The sequence below is a fragment of the Diabrotica virgifera genome, chromosome 5 (genome assembly GCF_917563875.1).
Source record: "Diabrotica virgifera virgifera chromosome 5, PGI_DIABVI_V3a".
Taxonomy (NCBI): domain Eukaryota; kingdom Metazoa; phylum Arthropoda; class Insecta; order Coleoptera; family Chrysomelidae; genus Diabrotica; species Diabrotica virgifera.
The window spans coordinates 254,819,222-254,834,803 of NC_065447.1; the positions used below are offsets into that span (position 1 = coordinate 254,819,222).

At 31.5% G+C, this 15,582-nt stretch overlaps 1 protein-coding gene across 1 annotated transcript; it reads left to right on the forward strand.

Annotated features, from left to right (window-relative positions):
- Positions 1 to 1,776: 1,776 nt before the first annotated feature.
- Positions 1,777 to 11,988, forward strand: LOC114328234 (gastrula zinc finger protein XlCGF57.1). Its single transcript, XM_028277021.2, has 3 exons — positions 1,777 to 2,112; positions 8,667 to 9,048; positions 10,112 to 11,988. Exons 1-3 carry the CDS (start codon positions 1,975 to 1,977, stop codon positions 10,825 to 10,827), a joined length of 1,236 nt encoding a protein of 411 aa, XP_028132822.1. The 5' UTR covers positions 1,777 to 1,974; the 3' UTR covers positions 10,828 to 11,988.
- The last annotated feature ends 3,594 nt before the right edge of the window (positions 11,989 to 15,582 follow it).

The window sequence follows — 15,582 nt, forward strand, 5'->3', positions numbered from 1 at the left end:
ATTAAGAGGTTAATTGATTAATTAATCAATGATGTTAATAATTGTTACGTTAATTGATAATTAATTAATCAATCAATTATGTTAATTATTATAATGATAATTGATTACAATCAACTGATTGGCGTACGAACAACGGATTTTGTTATTTGATGGTTGTTAAGGGGATTAAAAGAATAACATTGGCAACATTGATTTTAATAACAGAATAATTTTTGACCTAGCGTACCTTTTCGTGACAAATCGGATATTTCTCGAGCGATCATCGGATAACCTAGAGAAATGCGATTGGCAACACTGATTATGACTTCGTCACTTTTTGATGTTTTAGTTGGTTTTAGTACGTTGTATGTTTATTTGTTGAACGATCACGTGTTGGAAAAATAGATATTAATATCTTTCATTTTATTGTATAAAACAGCAATTTAAGTATTGTGCAGCATAATTTATTTTTAATCTGGGAATTATTACATGGAAGTAGATTACATGCACAGTGCCATAAAAAATGCTAAAAATAATGTTCCAGTACTTTGCATTTGGTTACACATTTTTAGACGGGCCGAAACAAAAAAGTGATTCATAATATATAATGTACAGGAATTAAGGTATAATGATTTTCTTGATCTATATGTACTTAAATGCCCTAGCTGCTAATTTCTTAAAAATAGAACCATTGACGAAAACTGAAATCGTGTTAATTGGTTAAAAATTAATGTATGCGATATGAAGCAGATACACCGCAATTATTATTTAAGTACAACTGATAGTGATCCAGAGTTTCTTATATTCAATGTAGTTGGACATACTAAACGAGTTATAAATCCTATAAAAGTTTCAACTACTATTATACTCCAAAGAAATTCCTATTTCTAAACTTAAAAAGCAGGATCTTCTAAAATTGTGTAAGACAGGAACAACTCCCTCTGAATTCCATCCTTGGGTACCAGTCAATACCATCAGAGAGTGGAAATATGTTGATCCAGAGCCATCAGTATTGTCCGATTCGGATTCAGATTAGTTCAACTCCTCCTATTCTCCTTCCTTAATTCTAGTAGAGAAACTTTTACATTTTTGTTATTATTTTCCAATTTAAAAAATAAAGTACCTAAATGTTTTTATTTGAAACTTCAGCCTTACACTGTAAATAAATAAAATTAGAAGTATTTTCTTTGCGTTTTATTATTTATCAATAACCATCTTTTGGTGACCACGATTTAAATTTGAGCAAATTTCTGCATCAAAAAGTGACCAAGTCAATTTTTTTTTCGAAAAACGAAAAGGTTATTGCGATTTTTAGAGCTATTTAGAATCAATAACTTCAACCATTTAATACCTGGAAAGAAAAATACCTATCATTTTAGAATGATTTAAAAAAAATTCAAAAAAATTTACAGAATATTCAACATCGATTATCTCGAAACCGTGATATTTGACTTGGTCAGTTTTTGCAGTATGCCCACGATATGTAATGTGTATGTATATTATTTTTACTACAAAAGCGATATTACGTAGGTCAAAATTTTTGACGTAAGGGAACTGACATTAGAATGTCACTTTTCGTCATTGCCATGTTTATAACGAAACGTCACATTCTAATGTTTTGACAGTTCTCTTACGTCAAAAATTTTGACCTACGTAATATCGCTTTTGTAGTAAAAATACTAATAGTAATTATAGGCCCTATATTCACTGTTTCCAAATTTCAATGATTATGGCTTTCTGACATTGACTGACACTACTGACTGACAGTGACAGTACTGACACTGACAGTGACAGTGACAGACAAACCAGGAACCAAACAAATTTGAGCGAGGATGTAAAATTTGGATTCCTTTTAATTTTTAATAATAGTATTTTACAATATTCTTCTTGTCTTATAAATCAAATGTAACTAAATGTTGGAAATATATTCTAGAAAAACGTTTCCGAACTTATCCAGTAGGCACAAACAACTTGCTTGGAGTTCTATATTGCAGTATGAACAATTTTAGAGAACATGATATTTGTATAAACTATCCACAAATTTGTCGAGCTTGCTTTGAATCAAGAGATCTTATTTTATTTGAGAAACATCACTATATATGGAGATCTTTTGAGAATCTAACAAATTTTCAGGTAAACTGTTGAAAACAATAAGCAGAAGTAGGTATGTAGGTGTTAGCACAAATTACTTTGTATGTTGCAAGCTTCGGTGTATAAAATTGGCTGATAGTTTGTCGTATATTTGTAATGCCATTAAAAATTAGTTCTTGAGAAAAAGCTGTGTACTATAGGTATTGAAATTTTTAGTTTTTACACGTAGACAATAATTCAGAAGCTTGGAAGGGTAAGGGCGAATTGCAAAAACCATGTTTCGGGAAAACTGAGTTAAAGTTTACAAACATGTTAGAATAGTAAGGGTGAACAGTCAAAGCTACAGAAACACCGGTGGGTTGTGGGTTACAGAGTAGAAAGGTTACGAACCTTGAACAGAAACGCAATGAAAGCCTGTGGGTTCGCCCTTGCTCTTCTAGTGGATTATGCAGTTCAGTTTCGGACATGAATGGATTGGCATATTATTTCTTCAGAATTTTAGGAGTATGAAGGGCGAAACATGCTGTTATAATATACAGACCCATTCTTTAAAAGTATGTAAGGAAGATAAGACTGTTTTTTAAAACAACCATTTTGCAAGTTTGCCCTTGCTCTTCCAAGCTCCTGAATTCTAGTTACATATGTCTTTGATGCATTCAAAAATTAAAGGATATGCACGCTTATGTAGAGCCAATAAGATAGCATTAAAGAATCATCATCATCATGGCATCTACACTCCTAACGGAGCGATTGCCACCCTCTTTGGGCTCTTCTGATTTATTTGTCATGGGAATCAGTCCTCATTGACATTTTGGTTTTAAAATTGTTTGTATGACTTGGCATCTTCTACAATTTTGCTCCATTTGTTCCTATTTTTGCTTATGGTTACCCATTCTCCAACTTTTATCTTCTTAAGGTCCTCAAATATCTGTTTCTCCCATCTAGTTTTGGGTCTTGCTTGTAGTCTGCTTCATACAGGTCTCCATTTGGTAATTATCTTGATAACTGCTGCTGGATTTCTCATTTCTATATGTCCCATTCTTCTGAGTGTCTGTGCCTTGATAGATCTGACGATGTCTTCTTCTTTCAAAAGTTTTCTTACCTTGTGGTTCATCAGTTTTCTAAATTCCCCATTGCCTAATTTTAGTGGGCCTGCTATCATCCAAATTATTTTTCTCTCTAGGATCCTCAATCTGTCTTCTTCTTTCTGTGTCAGACACATTACATCAGCACCATATTCGAGCTCTAACAACTATATGTTGGAACAAGCAGTTATTTTACAAATAAAATGCCAATTTACTGAAATTCTTTTATTTAATTTTTTTTTAATAATTGTAGATATGCAATTAACAACTTTTTTTGTGTGTAGAATTATTTTTACATCTTATATCTTATATCTCTATAAAGGTTTTGATAATTTCAATAAGTTGCCAACAGAACTCAAGTTGAAGACCTCAATGAACATGTATAGGAAAAATTTAAAGAATTATGTTGCAAATCGTATTTAATGTCTCATGTGACTTCTAAATGTGTTTTTTAACTGCGTGTAGTTTAATGTAATATTTTGAGTAATGTAGTATTTTTAATGCTTGTATTGTAATGGAATATTTTAAGTGTTTTTTTGTTTTTTGTTTTATTTTTATTATTATGACTTGGATATTGTATCTTAATAACACTTTTCTATTGTCAAATAATTTAAATTGTATATACATATTATAAAATATCTCAATTGTAACTGTATATTAGGGTTACCTAATTTTTGAATAAATTCTTCTTCTTGCAATTTAATTTTATATTTAATGTTGATTACCATTTAATTAATTGTTAGATAATCAAAAAATGCTGACAACTAAATATTGGAACAAGCGGTTTTTAACAAATTAAAATAAAAATTAATAAGGCGTAACATCACCCTTAGCTTGAATACAGCCTGAACTCTATTATTAGGCATTGTATCAATTAGGCCTTCACAGAACTCAGGAGTGAAACTATTTTCCTTTTCATGAACATTTTTCAGTGCGTCACAAATTATAGAAAAAAAGGTAAGTCCATGATAATACACATTTATGACATTTATTCTAACGTGACATTTTAGTTAAATCTGACAGTTGTCAAATTTTAATTTCAATTTGGAATAAAACCAAATCAATTGTGTCTATTGCATTTATAAAATGGTATTTTCTTTCATTTGTATAGTCTTATAAATTGTACAGATTATATTGATAATTTTTTTTTTTTTTTTTTTTTTTTTTTATTGACATCCCAATGTATTACAATCTGCCGTTTTTTACAAAGTAATAAGCATTAAATAATATTTATGTCGGCTAAACTATTGACATGTGGCGAACATACCCATTAATATGCCGCTCTTAATGTTAGTCTACTAAACTATTATTGGTTCTGGGAAAACATAAATAAGTACTACACTTTTTTTTTAGCTCACACTAAATCACTGGTCACTTTACGTTTTAACCTGCGCACTGCACACATCTGCATCAAGTTCCTTGCTAGGTGGTTTGGGTGTTCCCGCAATCGGTCCTTGTATTTTTTTATTCGATATGTAATTTCTTCCTTTACATAAGTTACCTCTGCATCTCGATGTACGGCGTTGTTGGTGATGTACCAAGGTATATTTAAAATCATCCTTAGTATTTTGGATTGGAACCTTTGTATTATTTCAATATTAGAATTTGCGGCTGTTCCCCACAGTTCTACCCCATAGGTCCAAATTGGCTTCAACACCGCTTTGTATAGGAGTAATTTATTTTGTGTTGATAACTGGGATTGTTTTCCTATTAGCCAGTATATGTCTCTCACTTTATGGCCCAATTGTTTTCGTTTGGAAAATATGTGTTTTTTCCAGGTCAGTTTTCTATCCAGGTGAATCCCAAGGTACTTTACATCGTCTTTCTGTGGTATTTGTTTGCGGTTAATACATACAGGTGGACAGGTTCCTCTACGGGTTGTAAATGTTACATGTATTGACTTTTGCTCATTTGGTTTAATTCTCCATTTTTGTAACCATTTTTCGACTTCAGTTATGTTATTTTGTAGTAGTTCTGATGCGATGTTTGGATTCTTGTTGGAGCATAAGATCGCAGTATCATCTGCAAATGTAGCTGTTGTTGTGGCAGGTGATGTTGGAAGGTCGGCAGTATAGAGTAGGTACAGGACAGGACCCAGAACACTTCCCTGGGGGACACCCGCTGTTATGGGTTGAAGTTCTGATATTTCATTGTCGTATTTGACTCTAAAGCGTCTATTTGTAAGGTATGACTTTAGTAGTGTGTATATTGATAATAGTATTATTTTATTTAATAAATAATTCTTTTTTGATTATGGCGCCATCTATCGACAACTAGAATAATCACCAAACTAGAATAATTACCAAAGTATTCACAGACGTGCCTTTTTTCTGTCACATACAATTTAATGCGTTAGAGAGAAATCGAAAAACTGTGACGCACTGAAAGATGATCATGAGAAAAAGAATATCCCATATTTCTTGCAATTTAGTACGTAGTTGTGGCAAAGTACGCTGAGGGTTATTTCTTAGGCGTTGTTTCCATTTTGTGCCAAAGTGTCTCTATTGGATTAAGATCCGGGATACTAGAAGGATGTGCCAAAACTTTAATGTCATGTTCTCCCATCCATTTTTTGGTAGATTTAGCCATATGGCATGAGGCTCCGTCCTATTGAAAGATAAAATCTCTGGATGGATATAACGTTGCCGCACTTGGTAAAAACGAATGTTCAAGGATATCTTGATATTTGGCTGCGTTTACTATGCCTTCAATAAAATGTAAAGTTCCCACCCCTTTAGCCGACATACAACCCCACACCATGATACCCTGTCCCTGTGGAAACTTTACAGTCCTTTTTAGACAATCTTTATGGAATGCTTCTGTCTTTTCCCTAATCTCACGCTTTCGGTAGTCTCCCACACAGACATCAAATTTGCTTTCGTCGCTATAGATAACTTTGTCCCAGTCAAGTTTGGTCCACGAAAGTTTAGATTTAGCCCAAATATAACGAATCCTTTTCTGAGCTTCCGTCAACAATGGTTTTTCTTTGGCCTATTCAAATAAATAAAAAAATAGAAAATTTATATCGCAAATACGAACCTATCAAACATACCTTATAAAAACTAAGACTGCTTTTGTGGATATAATATATCCACAAAAGCATATATCCATATTTGTGACAGCATTCTCTGGAAACATTCATACCAGTTTCTCTATTCCATCTAGCAGTTACTTCTCATAGTGTATTTCTTCTTTCCGACTTATATATTCTGATTGAATGTCTGACACTCCTTTGAGAAACAGTTTTTGGACGGCCGGAGCTTTTGCCGCGAACATCAATACTGGCAGTTTCACCATATTTCTTAATTATATTAAACACAGTAGTTGTTGCTACCGTTAATTCACTGGAAATTTCACTCATTGTTTCCCCCTGGTGGTACTGATGAACAATAATTTCTCGCACGTTTGGATCAGTAGGTTTTCCGCGTGCCATTATTGTATTTTACTGATAATAAAACTGACAGTTGTTAATTTATTCAAACTCAAATGACGCGTTATAATTATTGTTGTCAACAAACTAGCTACTCGTATGTTTGATTTCAAAGCCTTCTTTCCGTCAAGCTTATAAAACTTCACTCGTTTCTCGCCAGGGCCTTGATTTTGACTCTTCGCTTCGTTATCGAACGTATGCGCTACGTATACTAAACAGATACGAAGCGAAAATGTTCGATAACGAAGCGAAGGGTCAAAAATCGAGGCGCAGGCACGCTAAAACGCGAGGAAAATTTAAAATGTTCCAATATTTAGTTGTCAGCAGTTTTCGATTATTAAACAATTAATTGAACAGTATTCAACATAAAATATACAGGTTGTAACGAAAATACAGGTTATAAATTAAATCACATATTCGGAGACCAAAAATAGTTCGATTGAACCTAATTTACCTTAGTACAAATATGCACATAAAAAAAGTTACAGCCCTTTGAAGTTACAAAATGAAAATCGATTTTTTCGAATATATCGAAAACTATTAGATATTTTTTATTGAAAATGGACATGTGGCATTCTTATGGCAGGAACATCTTTAAAAAGAATTATAGTGAAATTTGTGCACCCCATAAAAGTTTTATGGGGGTTTTGTTCCCTTAAACCCCCCCAAACTTTTGTGTACGTTCCAATTAAATTATTATTGTGGTACCATTAGTTAAATTCAATATTTCTAAAACTTTTTTGCCTCTTAGTATTTTTCCAATAAGGCAGTTTTTATCGAGTTGCGGCTTCTTTTTTAATATGTTTACATAAAAATTTTATGGGGGTTTTCTTCCTTTAAACCCCCCAACTGTTTGTGTATGTTCCAATTAAACTTTTACTGCGGTACCATTAGTTAAACACAGTGTTTTTAAAACTTTTTTGCCTCTTTGTATTTTTTCGAGAAGGCACTTTTTATCGAGATATTACTTCTTTTTTAATATGGTTCAAAATATACCTAAAAATGTAAATTATAAATAAATTTTCATATTATTACCAAGTCTCCATAATCGTACTTAGCCATATACAAATATGTGGTGGATTTGACAAATATTCAAAATATCTCGATAAAAACTGACTTTTCGAAAAAGTACTGAGAGGCAAAAAAGTTTTTAAAATATTGTGTTTAACTAATGGTACTACAATAATAATTAAATTGGAACGTACACAAAAGTTTGGGGGGGTTTAAAGGAACAAAACCCTCATAAAATATTTATGGGGTGTACAAATTTCACTATAATTTTTTCTGAAGATACTACTACCATAAGAATGCCACATGTCTATTTTCAATAAAAGTTCTCGCTATATTGGAAAAAATCGATTTTCATTTTGTAACTTCAAAGGGCTGTAACTTTTTTTATGTGCACATTTGTACTAAGGTAAGTTAGGTTCAATCGAACTATTTTTGGTCCCAGAATATGTGATTAAATTTATGACCTGTATTTTTGTTACACCCTGTATAATTAAACCGTAGAAATAATTCCATACATCAAAAAAAATGTTGTTAATTTCATATTTACATTAAAAAAAAATGTAAATAAAAGAATTTCGGTAAGTTGGCATTTTATTTGCCAAATAACTGCTTGTTCCAACATATAGTTGTTAGGGCTCGTATGTGATTTCTGGTCTAATTGCTGCTCTAAAAATTTTCACTTTAGTGTTCTGAGTAAGCTTCTTATCTTTGAGGAAGTTACTGTATTTCCAGTAGGTTCTGTTTCCTGTCTGGATTCTTTCATTCATTACTATGCTTCTATTATTAGTTCCATTAACTGAGACCCCAAGATATTTAAGGTGTTCTACCTTTTCAAACTCATATTCACCCATATTTAATCTTATCACATTAACACATTCACTCACATGACTGCATATGCAGACACTTGTAAGGGGTGCATGACTGCATATGCATGAAGATGAAGATGTGTCCATAAATGTGTTAACTGAATTTTTTCTTGAGCATTTGAGCTATTTCGTTTTTTGTGTGTAATGCTATTAAAAATTAGTTCTTGAGAAAACGCTGTGTACTAAAGGTATTGAAATTTTTAGTTCTTACACTTAGACAATAATCCTAGTTACATATGTCTCGGGTGCATTCAAAAGTTAAAGGATATACACACTTACGTCGATTTATGTAGAGCCAACGAGATAGCACTAAAAGAATATATCTTCAAAAAGTTACCAGTTAAAATGTCACTGTCTCCCCCAAACACACAAGAGGTCAAATGTGAAGGAAGAAGTACAAATACAAATCAACTTCATGAGCTGATATCACTGCAAAAAGATCATTCGCCTAGTCATTCCAACGTTGTCAAAAATGAATGTGTCACAGAAGATTTAAATTCATATATAGATGAAGCGTCTAGTCCAGTTTCTGACGAAATAGGACATCCATTTTTGAGTATGAAAAGTAATGAGTGTTATGAACCAGGTAATATATGTTTTATGCTTCTTAAATATGATTTAATTTACATCTCTGTCTTCTCTCAAGTCTATTTCAGGCTCCATATTATGATTGATTTAAAAATGAAATTTTCTGAAAGATTTCTTCAAAGAGAATAGGAAAAGCATTGTCCCTACTCCCTTTGTTTGTAAAACATGGTTTACAGTCCAGCTCCCCCTTCATGTCATTGTCGCAATTGCCACCCATAACCCCAGTTTAAAGGGATTTTGAAAAAAATTCATTGGTATTTTTGGATTTGTGAATGTGAACATTTTTATTCAGGTGAAATATCAAGACTTGTATTAAAAATAAAGAATTTGATATGTCTGATTTTTCTGAAGGTTATTTTTAAGTTTAAAGTTAATTTCATGTAATTGAATGAACTATCTTCCAATAAAGTAGTCCCAGGAATGCAACTCAAACATACTGACAGTTGACAGTATCATTTTAAATTGACAGTATCATTTTAAACTCATTTACTGTAAAATGTAAAATATATGTCTGAATTGTCAATATGAGTGAGATAAAATTAAATTATTAAGTACTGGCCAGGGCATTTTCTTCTGACCGAACCAAACGAACAGTAGGTATAAGTGGAGCGTATACAAACAAGTAAATGCTCAGGCTATTCGAAGTGTTCGTTCATATTCACTGCATTTCCATGTTCAGCCCATTTAATCTCAAAGTTGGTTCGACCAAGGTAGCAGAGAATCTGAGGTACTTCTGTACCCACTGAGCATCAACAATCAAGTACTCGCTTTTGATCTTTCAATGGTTACTATCACTCCTCCGAAAATGAGTAACTCGTTCGTTTCAGTAGAATTCTTCCCTCAAACATGTAGCAACTAGAGCAATTTGTTACCCCTCGTTCTGCTCGTTCAGTTCATTTGAAGAAAAATGGCATATTGTTGAGATCAACTATATTTAAGTCTGCTCTCACCCATTGGTTCTCCATAGTCTTCACCACCTCATCTTCTCTTGTATACCCATGACAATATAAATTACTCTTTCCCATTTTTTACTATTTCTTACTACTTAATTTATTTTTTAGCTTGGATGCGCGAAACCCAAACCCATTCCTTTGACGAAGAAGAGCCACTGATGGATCTATTAAAACTTGGGAATATGTCATCAAAGGACAAAGAAGCATCCAGACCTTGGCATTGTGAGTTCTGCTCCAAATCCTTTCATTTAAAACATCACCTCATTGGCCACTTAAAAACCCATTCGGGAGAAAAGCCATATCAGTGCATAGTATGTTTAAGGCCTTTCGCAGACAGAAGTTCAATGAACAGGCACACTAAAACACACACAGGCATCAAGCCGTTTTTATGTAGGATATGTGGCCATTCGTTTTCCGAAAAGTATTATTTAGTAATTCATAATAGGAGTCACTCGGGAGAGAAACCGTATAGTTGTGAGGTTTGTTCCAAAAACTTCACTAGGAAGGATACGTTAAACATGCACTTAAAAACTCACACTAAAGAGAGACCTTACTCGTGTGACATATGTAAAAAAACTTATTCGTTTAAACACCATCTTGTGATACATCGTAGAAATCACAGTGGCGAAAGACCTTTTCAGTGTGTGACTTGTACTAAAGCTTTTACAGATAGAAGTTCTTTTAATAGGCATATTAAACTATATTGCAGGGTGAATACTAATGGTATTAACTGTAAGTCGGAACAATTAAATGAACGAGGAATTGTAGATAAAATTGAACCAACTGATTATGTTCATGTTAATATTGAATCAACTACATCCTAATCCATTATATCTCTACCAGATACAGTCTTTACTTAACTCTTGCTAAACCTTTCAATAGATCACCAATATTTTTAGACTATTTAGCAACGATTTTTTAATCTTTAGTTGACTCCATCTATCTACTGTCCCTCGAAATAATTTAAACAAATACCACATTTACTCCAAACAAATTAATATATTTTTTACCACCAAAAATGAGATGTTTTAACCAAATAATGCTTCAAATATAATGTGTAAAATAATTTTGAATTTGGTTCTGCTAATAAACTTGCTTTTTTTGCCCTTAAAAGTAAAAAAAAATTAATTTTTCTTGATTTATATTTATTGTCTAATACTTTTAACTGTACTATGAAATATGCAAGTGTTTACATTAAGGGCGTATGCGCAAAATTTCGCGCCAATGTGTTATGCATTCATTTTTAATCGTATCCTGAGAAACCAAATTATAATTAATAATGCATTATTACCGAGGGCTGAAAGTCCCTGGAAACTTCTATATTGTTTATTTTAATAAGTTACAGGGGTGAAAAAAAGAGAAAATTTAGTGTGATATTAGTTTTCTCAGGATTCGAAAAAAATAAATGCGTTTAAAACACATTGGCGCGAAATTTTGCTCCTACGTCCGTTCCAAATTACTAATTTACAACTTGTTATAATAGCGGCTAGTTCTTATCTGGTAATTCTTATTTTTAAAGCGGCTTCTTGAATTTCTTAAACATTTATACCAAACATTTATACCGCCACTTGTTTGGATGGGCATAGAAATATGGAGGCGACTTTACTTTCTTTTATAGCAAACATTTGTTTAGTCTTTGTCGTTTTCGAGCATTCCTTGATTTACATCTTTAATTTTTTTTCCTTCGATTTCATGTTTAGGTAACGTTCCACAGAATTTTATTTAGTTTTAGTCTTCTAGAAAGTTAATTTTTTTAGTTTTCCTAATGTTCTCTTCTTACTTATTGTTTAAATCTAGTCAGTTGGCAATTACTTCTTTATAAATTAGATTTGCACTTGCGTGTTTCTTGTTTATAAAAACACTTTTACTTTTTTTATAAGCTTTAATTTTATTAATATTTATTTTAGTTTTATAATATTCTTAATTAGTCACTCTTGTAAAAAATAAGATTGATATATTATCAAATATAATTTTTTAACTAAGTAGACATTATTATTTATTTCTGAGACCTTATCCAAAAAATCAACGCAAAGAAAACAAAATGGCTGGTGGTCGGAAAAATTAATATCGAAGACTCAGTACTAAAATTAGGTAACAAAATCCTGGAAAGGGTGGAACAATGTGAGAGATCTGGGTAGCTGGATTGACTGCACATTGACTGTGATTGCTAGATTGACTGTGAATGGTGTAACACAGACAATAACAATATACAGTCGAACCCGCTTATTGGAATAGCCTTCGTGCCAAGCAAAAATATTCCTATAACCGGGATATTCTAATACCCGATCATTGATGGCTAGTAGAAATAAGTGTACCTACTGAATAGACTTACATAATAATAGTACATACTATGTATGTACCTACATTTACATTAAATTTATATGGTTTTAGGTCCTTTTATGTCAATGATACAGCAGTGTAACTTATTTTATTAAAAAACCAAATTACATTTTCTGTGCATAAATCCATTAATAAGCATGAAATGTGTGCAATATATAAACATCGATATAATTATCTTATTTAAAATGCATACGCCAAAATTACTTCTCATTTTTTTTTTAAATCTTAAGTTATACAAATTAGAAAAAATTACATTGAATTGACCCTCCAGAAATCTTCTTATAATATTACAAACGGTTAGGACTTGCCAAATTGAATGGAATATCCACAAAATTGAAAAAATCTTCATCTTTTGCCTCATCTTTCGCTATAATATTGAGTTGTGGTTTCATTGTTTTGTTCTAAATCTTCAGTATCTTCGAAAACCGATAAATTATCGTCAAACGAAACAACTCTTAAAAATATTCGGCCTTTATTTTGTCGAATTCTGTGTTTTGATGAATTGGCACATTGGCAGGCAAAAAACGGATTGTTAAAATATTCAAACTCATGTCGGGTTTATGAATGGACAGGGCGGTTATCAGTAAAAGAAAACTTTTCTATTCTTGTCTGCCATTGTATTGTCGAAGTCAATAAACCATTAACCAATAAAATTTATAACTGCAACGAGGTCGGTCGCAATAGAAATTTTTACAAGTTTTGTGAGACAAGTAAAAGTAGATATTTTATGGCCTGTTGTATTTCGTAAAAGGGTCCAACTGGTGCGTAATAAAGTATTTATTATCTGAAAAATATAATAATCTAGACATAATTTTAATTTTTTTTGGAAAATATGAATAAAAAGTTGTTCGTCCACTTGAATAATATTCGATTAAGCGATATTAATTAATTAAAACGTATTCCTTTAAGCGGGTAAATTTATTAAGGAGTAAATAGAAACGTTTCGGGACCTCAAATTTCTATTCCTTAAACCGGGATATTCCTATAACCGGTACTCTAATAAGCGGGTTCGACTGTACCCTAATTAATTTGAGAGTGATAAGGTCCCCTTATCCTAAAACAAAACAACACGCACAGGAAAGAGATAATTGGACAGAAATAGTCAAACAAATTACATGACGCCACTACATCCTTCATGCCTTCATCATCATCATTCAGCCTATACTTGTCCACTGCTGAACGTAGGCCTCCGGTAGTTCACCCCACAAATCCCTGGTCACTCGCATCCAATTTTGGCATATCCGCTTCAGGTCATCTGTCCACCTTGTTGGTGGTCGTCCTCTATTCCGAAAGGCGTCCTGTCTGGGTCTCCACTCGAGAATATGTTTTGTACATCTGCTGTCCTTCGTTCTAGCGACGTGCCCTGCCCAGTTCCATTTTAAGGTCGATATTCTTTTCATTACGTCGATTACTCTCGATCTAGCTAGGAACCACATGGAAAACTTTTTTATTGTCAATTTTACGAAAAAAAGTTATTCTTCATAAAATGCTCTGGATAGTCAAAAATCTAAAACTCAACCATCAGATATCAAATTTTATCAATTTTATACGAGTTATGTCAAAAATATGAATTTCGTTAAAGAGTAAAGTACCTTTATATTTCAGAATATCAAAAAATGCTATTATGAAAAGTTGTTTGAAATTAAAAACTATGTTTAAATATACAATTACATTATTCTAATCGAAAAAATTTTTTCAATTTTTTTCTCAAATTACGGATACTCATCATCATTTTATTACAATTATGATAACTATTTTATTATCACTTTTACGAAAAAAAGTTATTCTTTATAAAATGATCTCCCTGGTCTAAAATCTAAGACATGTACAACCATCAGATATTAAACTTTTTTAATTTTATACGATGTATGTAAAAAATATGAATTTTTCTTAAGAGTTGAGTGCCTTTATTATTCACAATATTTTAATTAGAATGATGTAATTGAACACTAAAACAATTTTTTTAATTCCAAACAATTTTCTTAATAACAATTTTCGATATTGTGAAATTTAACGATACTTTACTCTTGAGTGAAATTCATATTTTTTTTACATACCTCGTATAAAATTCATTAAATTTGATATTTGATGATTGCATCTTAGATTATATACGATGCAGAGTATTTTATAAAGAATAACTTTTTTTCGTAAAACTGATAATAAAAAAGTTATCAATAGGTTCCAAGTTACGCAGACATACATACTGTATAAGAGCTAAAAAATTTTTTTGCTGAACATTTTTTATTGTTGAAGTTTATTATTAAATGTATTTTAGGTAAGTTTTACAGAAAAAAGTTTTGATCACTTTAAATAAACATTTTTTTAGCTGGTAATTTTCGGTTTTTGTATTACATTTTTGTTATCTTTCTTAATTTTCTCAAAAAGAAATAGTCTATTTCATTTTTAAAGTAAAATAATTTAGTGCATTTTAAAGATTACATCCTAACCTTTAAAAAAGCATTTATAAAACTGTAATAGATCTGTTTAAACTTGAGTAATACCGTCTTAAAGTGGTGGTAATTCTATAAAACTACGAAGATTTCAACAATTACATTTTTTAAGACGTCATATCATTTGAATTAAATTTTTGAGATTTTTTTGAATGAAACATCATTTAGTACGATGCTTGAAAGGTAATTTTTGCAAAATTGAGGGTTTTATAAGAAAAATTGTATTAGTTACACATTTTTAAATAATTTTTAAACAATATTCATGTAAGGCTCACTTTCCACCGCCACCGTACTTATTCCCATACATTTTATTTCTTTTTATTTTGGCTGGCCAGTTGGTTGCTTAAACCAGTGCCAATAAAACATAAACACACACACACATTTCTTTTTATTATAACCATAAGATAGCTTAATTATTCTTCTTTTAGGTTCAATTTGTAAAATTTCATTTGATCCATTAGTTAAAGAATTACAGTAAAATAATTCAACCGTGCACTTCGCCGTACGCTAGTTTACAGTGCGCCAATGTTTGTGAGAAGGGTGACTTAGCGTTATAAATAAAAAATTTATAGAAGATACAGATTTAATTTTAGAAAATTCTTTATATAAGGTTTATTTTGTAAAATTTTCTGAATTCTTCAATGGTCAAATCAGTTTTGTTCTAAAATTTATATTTTCGGAGTTATTTAAAAAATCATCAAACTTCGTAGTTCATTTGTTTAATAAAAAATGAAGCACCCACTTCTCGAGTAGAACTTTTTGATATGTTGTTTATTAAACATTGTGTAG